The sequence below is a fragment of the Xiphias gladius genome, chromosome 23 (genome assembly GCF_016859285.1).
Source record: "Xiphias gladius isolate SHS-SW01 ecotype Sanya breed wild chromosome 23, ASM1685928v1, whole genome shotgun sequence".
In the NCBI taxonomy this organism is placed as follows: Eukaryota; Metazoa; Chordata; class Actinopteri; order Istiophoriformes; family Xiphiidae; genus Xiphias; species Xiphias gladius.
The window spans coordinates 13,915,938-13,926,458 of NC_053422.1; the positions used below are offsets into that span (position 1 = coordinate 13,915,938).

General features: G+C 40.0%; 1 protein-coding gene across 2 annotated transcripts in view; it reads left to right on the forward strand.

The window, feature by feature from the left end:
- Nucleotides 1-2,010, forward strand: part of tsc22d3 (TSC22 domain family, member 3) — a 34,778-nt gene extending 32,768 nt beyond the window's left edge. For both annotated transcript variants that reach the window (XM_040119522.1, XM_040119523.1), the window contains exon 3: nucleotides 201-2,010. In XM_040119522.1, the coding sequence (XP_039975456.1) occupies nucleotides 201-521 (321 nt within the window). In that variant the 3' untranslated portion in view covers nucleotides 522-2,010. The remainder of the gene's footprint in view (nucleotides 1-200) is intronic.
- The last annotated feature ends 8,511 nt before the right edge of the window (nucleotides 2,011-10,521 follow it).

Sequence of the window (10,521 nt, forward strand, 5' to 3'; positions counted from 1 at the left end):
ATACAGTATCTTACATGAGATCCATGCAAGTGAACAGAAATAATAGTAAATATCATTTGACAGCGAACTTTCCTGGTAAACCTCATCATTGTTCTAGAACATGCATCAGATGTGAAACTAAGCAGCTCAGTCTTACGAGTCTGAGGCTCGCGCTGTCTTTATATCTCAACTGATCCGCCTCTTCTTCTTCATCGCGACAGGATCTTGTCAAGAACCACCTGATGTATGCTGTGCGCGAGGAGGTGGAGATCCTCAAGGAGCAGATCAAGGAGCTGGCGGAGAAGAACAACCAGCTTGAGAGGGAGAACTACCTGCTGAAGAACCTGGCTAGTCCAGAACAGCTGGAGAAGTTCCAGTCTCGCATCCCAACAGATGTGCTGTTACCCCTGGATAATCAGAGTGCCCAGGTGACCCCTGACCAGCACCACCACCAGCAGCAGCTCCAGCAGCTCCAGCAGCTGCAGCAGCAGCAGCAGCAGCAGCAACAGACCTGCCAACACAGCACTGGCTCTGCTGTATAAGTGGCTCTGCCTTGGGGCGGGCAGAGCCACTGTCTCCTTACAGTAATGGACCTCCATTTGAATTAAAGTATTAAAAAATAGCCACTGAGAACCCTTCGAAAAAACGAAGGTGGAGCATCGGGGCTGTAAATGATCGATGGGACACAAAAAGAACTGCTGACACTGATAAGCACAAGACAGAACTTAAGGTGCTCTGACCAGTGCGGTGTCAGGCCCGTCCTCTGATACCGCCCAACTCTTTGTCGTAGTCACTCTTTGTAGACAAGAGCGCTAAGAATAGAGAGAGGGCTGACTAGTCACCGACCAGCGCTTGCTTCAGACTGAGGGGGGGGGATGTTTCCCTGCCTAGCCAAACCCTTCCAACAAACACCCTTTTGCTTTAGAGAGCGGGGTGAGGAGGTGTTGATCAGGCTGGCCCTGCAGGTGCTATCTTGGAAAAGTGTGTGGGAGTTTGCTCCCTGCTCACCCAGAGGAGACCCATCTGAGAGGGTCCTCCGAGTCTCAACGAGAAGAGCCCCATCTTGCAGATTTGCCCCGGTCTCAAAATACAAGTTTCAACGACGCCCAGCCACACATTTCAGCCACACAACAAGGACTTTTCCTGTACCTGCAATGTATTACTCGTGTGTTCATGTACATTTGTTCATGCCTAACAACAATAATCAACAGGATAAGCTAAGGCAAGAGAGGTGGAGGTTAATGCAGTATAGCCTGTTAGAGCTGGTGGACCGCTGCAGTAGACTCATCAGTATACTGAAATGATTCAGAAAATGTAATCTCGTGTTGTCTGCAGATGGGGCTTGCTGCTTATGGGGGAAATTAATCCTGCTATATCTTCTGTTTTTGTTTGTGATTCTGAACAAAAATCAGTCGTTGTAAAATAGGAGCATTGTACAGTGGTCTTAAAAGATTTTTTTTTTTGGTTTTTTTTTGTATAGTAGGCCGACAGGCATATCTGCCCACCTTGTTTGCCTGGCTCCTTACGGTAAAGGATAACTACAATGTACATAGCGTTGAAACGTCCTGAGGTAAACGCAATGGAGATGGTGAGCAGGCTGACCCCCTGCATTTCCTCGCTGCAGATGCACTCCTGACTTTTTAGCAGCGTCGTCCAGTATCTGGTCCGTTTTAATGCTCCCATGCCAACTTGAAAACGATGGCATGACAACAGTGCCTGTCCGTAGTAAGAGAGGAACACGTTTCCACATTGAACTCTGTTGTTGTTGTTGTTGTTTTCTAGCTACCAAAGACTTTGCCTTTTTTTTTTTTTTTTTTTTTTGTCAACAACAACAGAAGCCGAGCAAACCAGGACCATGTGTAAAACTTCACAGGGAGAAGTCTTGTTTGTAGTTAGTGCTAAAGTTTCCATGTGTTTTGTAAAGATAACGGTATTGTTGCTGTACAGTATCCTTGAAACGGTTGTTCACTATGGTGTTAGGATACGACTGCACATTTGCAATAAACCTTATGTTTACATAATACAATACAATGATACACTGTTTTTTGTCCGTTCCATGCACAACACAGATATACATAAAAGCCACTATTGGATCAGAAGTTTAAAATCTGACATCTCTGGAGATCCATCAGAGAGAGACTACGTGAAAGAAGGAAGAATTCACGATCAACTTTGTAATTTTTCAGTAATATGGAAATGCACTAATACACTGCTCACACATCGGAGCAGGCCTGATTTGCTTTTTACATTTCCCTTCTGGTAATGTTTTGAAGGTTACTTATTCCATGCAATGGAGAAATGTGTTCACTGGAAATCCAGTCAGGAAAGATGGACGACGCACCCAGGATGATTTCATTTTCTGGGGCTGAAATAAGAGAATCGCTGTGAAATCCCTCTCATTTGAATTTCAGAGTAAACAACTTATTGTCTGTTCATGAAAGTAACTTTGCATTCTTAGACGTTGGAGCAACTCCATCACAAGGCCCCTGAATGTATGCTTGCTGATTTTCTGTTTAGCTTTGTGAGGCTTGTTTATGTTCAAGGTCAGTATGACTAGTATGTGCTTTGTACAATTCAGCACAATGCTGCAGTGAGCCACAACGCTCCTGCTTCAGACAGCACGTCGGCTCCTCAGACCTAGGTCAAGAAAAAGACAAATCTAATTGTTTTACTAAGATTAAGATTTTTAAGAAAAAAGAAGTTCAACATTAGTAGGTACACAAACTTTTTTTTTTTTTTTTTTTTTTTTCCAAAGTCAAAAACAGGGTGACCACTAATGATAGTGAAGTAATAATAGCTGGTTGCCAGTGGGTTGGAATCTGCCAGAAAAAAAAACAGTTTGTCCTAGCAGCATTTCCCTTCAGACAGATTGGCAGCCAGTCAGTGCAGCCTGCGTGTAATTTGATATGTTGTGGCTTCCCTGGTGCGTAGACCAGGCTCACGTCCATCTATCGTTGAGAAGAGAGACACTCAGCCCGGGGCCAGAACCACCACCACCACCACAGATCAAATAGCACTAGAGTAAACACAGTGTCTTCCCCATTGCTCTGTTTTACACATGAAACTGTGGTCTCTCGAGGTGTTTTCTGTCAAAACAACTGATTCTCTGTGATACCGACGGTCTTGATCAATACTGCTTCTCCGAAATGCAATTCTGTATTTAATTAGTGTCAGGTGGGATGTGCGGTGTATTGACTGAGGAGGACATTTGATTAATGTAGCAAAGAGGAGACGGACAGGTGTTTATTGGCTCTTTTGCACAAGAATCAGAGACAGCCTTTCTATCCAGATACCTGTACACCTTGTGCATGTCAATAAAAAAGGAGGCTGCAGGGTTGGCTGCTGCAGTTTAATCGTCTTGTGCTAATGGCTAATGCAGCCTTAAACACTGGAAAAAATCAGCTGGCAGTACAGCTAGCATGCCAAAGACTAGAGGCTCACAAAAAGACTCTTTCTGTCATTCTATTTTGGGTCTGGTTTAGCAACACTATTTTCTAGACTTGCTTAAATGCATTTGGCTTTTTATGTGAAACTAATTCACCATAAATCTCCAGGTCACAACTGAAGCCAAATCAGGAAAATATTTCTGAGGACATACTTGTCTCGTTGCCAACATCATGTTTCCTGTTTAGGCTTTTCCATTGGTCTTTTGTTTGTTCCCTCCAGTTACGCCTAAAAAAAGATCACAAAATGAAGGTCGAGTTTTTGTATTTACTGGTAAACTACAATGCGAAGATGGTAGTTCATTACACTGTGAGTGGCCACGTAGCGTACATCATTTGGTTTTACTGTTCTTACATCACCGTGACGTCTCTGTGTGGATGTAAAAAGTGTATGAATAAAGCACTAAATGTGTCATCCATTTCAGCACTTCTAACCAAGATGTTCCCAATCCCAAAACCGGATTTCCAGCATGTTTTCTGTGTTGAAATCATATATCAAACATTGATCTAACCCCTGGTTAAAATCTCACTAGTTTATGTGTAGGACGTGTTCACTTTCATCAATTTGTTAATTGCTGAAGACTTGCATCCATTTTTGTCTTCCGCTGGACTTTCTAAAAAGGCAAAAACACAGAAAATCTGACTCAAAGCATCAGTGATTCTACTTCCCTTCCCATGAAGTACAGTTAAATATTAAAAGCGTGGGAAGAGCCTTAGGTGTGGAATTAAACTTTAGATTGGAGCTTGCTTGAAACCAGGCAGCCAAGAGAAGAGTTTGTGTTGGATTACTAGTGTTATGCAATAATAAAAAAAGAACATCTGTTTCAAATGGAAATTCAGCGACTGTGCTGGGGTAAGCGTGCTCTGATTCAGTGTGGTTGGGTTCGCATGCAGGGGAATAATTTAGTCTGCCTGCTTTTCATGCAGCATTTCATATACAACTTCTACACAACCTCTAAATGTCAGCGTATTCATCATATCAACATTAAAGTCAGAGCTGAATTTAAAAAAATCTGACTTTTGATTTTTTGTCATACTGTTATGCGGCATGATGCACTGCATAGTTCCTGTGATATGAACAGAGTCACTATTTTTTTTTTTCTCCCCCAAAAAGCAGATCAAAAGAGTTGCAAATTGTTGATGACGGATGATTATGTAATAAATAAATGTGTCCTTATTGCTCTCTGTCATAGGTAAACTGTTCGCTAGCTTCGCGGACACAACACTTTATACAACTTAAAAACATGACATCTTCCTTCACACCACTTATGTTTTTTACTTATTCTGCTGACAGTTCTATGTGACCTCTTTAAACTCTGTGTGGCGAAGGACAGCGGGTTGCAGGGGTTGGTTACAACCTGTCAGAGCCGGAGTGGCTCATTGCTGCCTTCCATATTAAAATTTGTAATACTTTATGCATTTTACTCCATTTGTATCTGTATAATTATTATACAAGTAACCTGATCAGATTGATTTATTTTTTGCTGTCTGCTCATGGCTGTGTGCCAGAATGCTTCACCCATATGATGTTGAGTGGACACAGCTCTTGCCTCTCAAATGTACAAAGTCTAGCCACACAGACTGAGATGTTGTTGCACCACAGACAGATCCTGGTTATGCTTCAAATCATTCATAATCAGGTTAATCCTTGACTAAGCCTTTGTATATGGGATGTAGAGGTAGCTATGCTTGTCCTTGTACCTACAGAATTCTATATTTTTCCACATTTGACGTGATGGCCAAACAGTAATCCTTTAAATTGTCAATATTAGAAATGGGGTTAAAGGAGTGGGTTTTTGGCTCAAAGATAGAAATGTGGTAAAAGTGATTGCAGCCGTGACTCTATGTGTCTCCCTGGTAAAAGAAAGGGGGGGGGGCACAACAATCTCCCTGCCATAGTTTGAGGGCAACATCACTGAGCTTGCATGCTAAAATGGCAGGGAATTAACTCTTGAAATACATCTGTTTTGGACTTGAAAGGACACAACTGACGAATATTTAGACTGGATGCTAAGTAAGTAGCATTGCTAATGCTAGCTGATGAACGAAGACGAAGTAGACACAAGGGAGTCTGTGGGTCCAGTGTCTGGAGTTTGTCATGATTCGAGTAACAAGCTGTAAAATTGATAATGTTCATAATACCTGAGATGCTGGAGAGCCTGACCGTAACCCATGCTGTTTCTTTGATTTATCATATTGACTAAATCTAGTTAGTCCCTGTCTCTCTAGTGATAAATAAAAACATGAAAAAGCCATTCTGAACAGTAAATTTGTGATAAAATGTTGTTAGAATCATAGACTGAAAAATTTTAACTCAGATTATGTTCTGCGGTGTCCTTTTTCCATGATGTCATATGAAAAAGAACATTAAATCTGATCTGGTTGTTTGTTTTTTTTGAAAAATTAAAGACAGCAAAATTAAAATAATACAGTCAGCATTTTAGTGGCTTAGGTCTTGGCTATTGTGAGAGATCATTTGAGAACCTCTTGTTTTTATTCGTGGCGATATCAGCTGAGTTTGTATCCCAATGGATCAAAGCCACTTTAGGAATGCAGCCAACTCAGTACATCTTACTCATAAAGACAAAAGGTCAGGTCAGGCCACTGGTTTTTTTCGGATTTATGGCGATACCCCTGCTCTTGGCACCACTACACAGCAAGAGCCTTCACATACTTGAAAGCCCTGCAGACCCCCACCCTAACATGTGACACATGCAGGGTCAAAGGGAAGATGGTTGCATAACCTGCAAAAATAGAGAAAAAGGAACAGTGGTCACCAATAACAAGACTGTCTTGTTGAACATATTATGATGAAATGAGAATTTCTTCGTAATAATCAAAGCTTTAAAGGACGGAGACCAGGGCTTTTTCCTTCTAAAATCTAAAACAGTTCTCACTGGTTTGATAGAAATGGGTTTGTGGGGCAGAAATGAAAACCAATAGACTTTAGTGCATATTTGTATTCTTTTATGGTTACTGGGTGTGGTTACACAGATTTTTCAAGAGCTCTAGTAGATGCAAATAAAGTTCACTTAAAATGCACGGAGGAGCCATGTTGTTGTGTTAAAGACTGTGGTACAGTGCTGTGCAGCTGTAATTCTTGACAAGGCAGTCTTTGATCTATATTTATTCTCCAGTATATCCGACACAAGCTATAAGAATGAAAGTGAACATAGTGACAAATGAAAGATGTTGAGTTTCTTGTGGCATTACTTTAAGATGACGGTGGTTCCCAAGACTTCAGGAAACCTCTACAAATGTACAAAGAAAGCACGGCAGTTTACAGTGTTGAGATTATGAAAAGTTTACAGAATCTTTTTATGGTCATATTACTTTCTACCACAAATATGGGTTTAACAGTTACTTGGTAGAGCTTGTGAAAGATTACGCAGTGTTCTTTCCTCCATTGCAGTCTATGTGTGTACCCTTTGTCTGGTAAACATTCCTCATCCTCTGTTCTAGTTTTGGCCCATGTGAAGAGAGCTGTCAGTGGGCTGCAGGAAGTTTAAGATGTAAACAGAGCAGAAAATGAACTCCAGACAACCTTGGGACTAGCTTTATGTTATGAAGAGCTGGTAGAGGGTTTCTTTGACGGGCCAATCATACACAAATGATAAACAACAACTGTTTAGTTTATTAACAACATGTGATAAAACTTTGAAAATTATCCGTTACGAGCGAAAAGATTATAAAACGTGATCATGGAATGAGCCATTACACCTTCTTGACATCAACACAGCGCTCCCAGATCCAGGTGTAGTCTCTTTTTATTGAGCGCTGTGGGGTGGGGTTGGCTGGGTGGCCACAGCTGCAAGTCATGTCAGGAACAAGGCATGTGTATCAGAAAATGAAAACAGATGAGGATAATAACCCTCACACTGTGACTGCCCTATCTATGATGATATAAAGGAAAAAAAAAACCTTCCTTTGTTGTGACATGCCAGGCACGGAAAAACACAAACAAGTGAAAGAAGTCCAGACGATGTACTGGAAAACTAGGAGATTAGCAGGAATTAAGGATGCTGCTGTGATTGCCCCTATTTCAACAACTTCTCTCTTGAAGCTGTTGTAGTTCATTTGCTCAAACCTATTTTGTGAGGGAATCTGTCTCTCTGCTCTGTGTAAATATTTTAATCAGTGCTAATATATGAGATAAAAAAAAGTATATGTTAGAAATTAGGCATTTCTCTGTTTTGTCATTGTTGTTTGCACAGCAGCGAGAGCAGCTAAACGGAGCTCAGAGATTTTAATATTTACACCCGTGACTAGTCAAAATGTCGTCCATGATAAAATGCCTATGGCTTTTTAAAATAATAATGGACGCAAGTGGCAGTGCAAACTGGATTGTTACAACTTTGTAACAATCTTACAATTGTACAATTTGGGGAATGTGTATAGTTCAAAAGTACAGTTTCTCTAAATAAAAGGTAGATTTGTGACACTAGTTGTTTTTTCTGCTAAGGCCTGTTATCCACTACTTACCAGAAGCTCTATAGTAGGAAGAAAAATGGATGCTCCAGGTAGTTCTAAAACATTGAAGGGTGTGGAAGCTGTCAATAAAAAATTTTGATACGTCATGGCTGGAAATACACGGGCGTAACTAATAACACTAACAATGGCTCCACTCCAAAAAGTGTCAATTAGCCATGCACGATGTCCGGGCCCTGGAACTGGCTCATCAAAAGTAACTGAGTTGCTAGTGATGTTGTTAAATAGACCTGCGCTTTTCCTGCTGTGACATGTCAAAGGTCTGCGATGACAAAAGGGCTAACAGTCTTACAGAGGAAGATGATTGAGATGCAAAAATGGCAGCTGTTTCTTTGAATACAAAACAAAAACGTGCAGGCAAATAAAAAGTAATCAGACTTCCTCATAGTTAATCTCCATGTTTGCTTAAGGATCCCTGCAATCCAGCTAAATGTGGTGTGGCTGCATAGAAGTTGTTACACTTACTGATAAGATTTCCATTCTGTCTTGTGAATGTTTACTTAAAAGTCTGGAAAAATAGTTTGTCTCAGGCTCTGTGTTTTTTAGAAACACAATAAACCATTGTGCAATTTCAAACAGGTTGGAGTACAAGAGTATTAGTCTTTCTCACAGTCACACATTTTCCTATTTTCTTCTGTGGAATTCAGTTAAACATGGCGTATACACCATATGTATGAAACATGATTTCCAATGAATCTTTCTTGCGTTAATAAGAAAAGAGCTTCGAGACAAGATCTCCGTGTGTCACATGATCATCTGTAGATTCCTCCTTTCACATGGCTAAATTGTGTTTTTAAGTGTCCCGCAGAGCAATTACAGTTTCCAGATTGATTTCTGAGACATTCACCAGGGAAATGTTGTGGAAAGAAGAACAGACTGACTCAGCAAGTTTCCTCTCCCAGCGCTTTCCAAGTTCTCAACTCATCTTGCTCAAATAAGTTTCAAAACTACCTCATGGAAATTTATGACCTGTCATTTGCTGCGTGACCAGAATCGTGTGCGGTAAACAGAAAGTCGGCCAGCAGGCTCAGGATAGACAGTGCCAAAGAAAAACATTTCACTGTCCACTTTTTCAGTCATTTCTCAGGTGTGTCGGACAGGTTGATGTCCCAAAAGTGCAACATTGAGTCTGACACCTCTTCACAAACAAAGAATGAAAAGACTTTATTACGTTAATGATCCAGTTTAATCTGGTGTCAGGCAAACTTTTTGCACCAGTTGTTGCACATAGAGGGGGAAAAATGATAAACTGCTATCTTTTTAGACCCTATTACACATTTACCTTTGTATCACAAAATTTGGCACAAAATTAAATCCCATACCCGCAGACATATAATTATATTTTATGATTTGACACTGGTTGCCAGACAGAATAGAGTGTGTTCGAGGCAACTTCAAAGTTCACACCTGTCACGTCGTGCCTCCATGCTGGCAAGTGGCCTCCTTAGAGCTCATTTTGGATGGCAGAACAGCATGTTCTCTGATGGTTCGTTGCCATCCTGCGGTTTTCCGGGGTTGTGAACTTTATGAGGGTTGCTTTACAGTCGCTCAACCTGTCCCAAGCTGTGCGGAGCTATTGTGGATCAGAAAGGACTATTTGTGAGTGGGCCAGATCGTTATGTTCGCATACTGGAATTTACATGATTATGTTTTTTTAAGTTACAAGTTATGTGACCCCAGTTTTTTTAATTTTTAAAATGTATTTATGTATTTTTTTGCTTCATACTGCTGTTGCCTTACAACCACAGATGCCGGTCTTCGAGGGCGAACAACTAACAACAACAGCAACAGCAACAAACAAATAATGATCTAAATGAAAGATTTCCTTCATTTTCAGAACCAGCCAAGCCATGATCCTTCTCTTTATTTTCTACTTTACACTTCAGAACTTACATCTGAATAAAATAAATTAAAAAAAAAAACATGTTTAGATGGCACAAATTAAATCTTTTGCAGCAATTGCAGCTATGACGTGGAGAGTAGGCCTGATCTGTTTGATGCATGAAATGTTTATCATTGCCTCAAAAATAAATAAAACAAAACATTAAGATTTAGCGTTTTCTTTTGCTTTAGTTGTAAGCCATGTACAGTAAGACACAAGGTAAAACACTTATGCCCTTATGAATAAATAGTATTATTATTCCCAAAGTGAAGTTTCAAAAAAAAAAATTCACTTGCATGATATCTTAATTAAGATGTTTCTATTTGTTTTAGCATTTGCACTTACATGTTTGCATATGCCATATGTATTGACAGTTATGGTTCATGATCAATCAACTGAACTGAGCTTCTGTTAGTGGTATAATATCAGATGCATGAATGGTGGTTATCTGTATGTGTTAGTAGCTGATTCTGCATGTAAAATTCCTGAATTCATGTCCTGAATTCATTATAGATAATGTGTATTTTGCGAGAAATGTGTCACTGTCTACGTTATTTATATGACAGAAGAAAAAATGAAAAAGCATGAAAGAAATAACTTCATAACTTAAGATAACTGTCCTTTCTGGATTACTGAACTTTATGTATTAGACTTTTCATTCAGTAATAGTGATAAATTGTGATATACATCAATACACACATCTATCAACAATTACATCTTGAGTTCTAT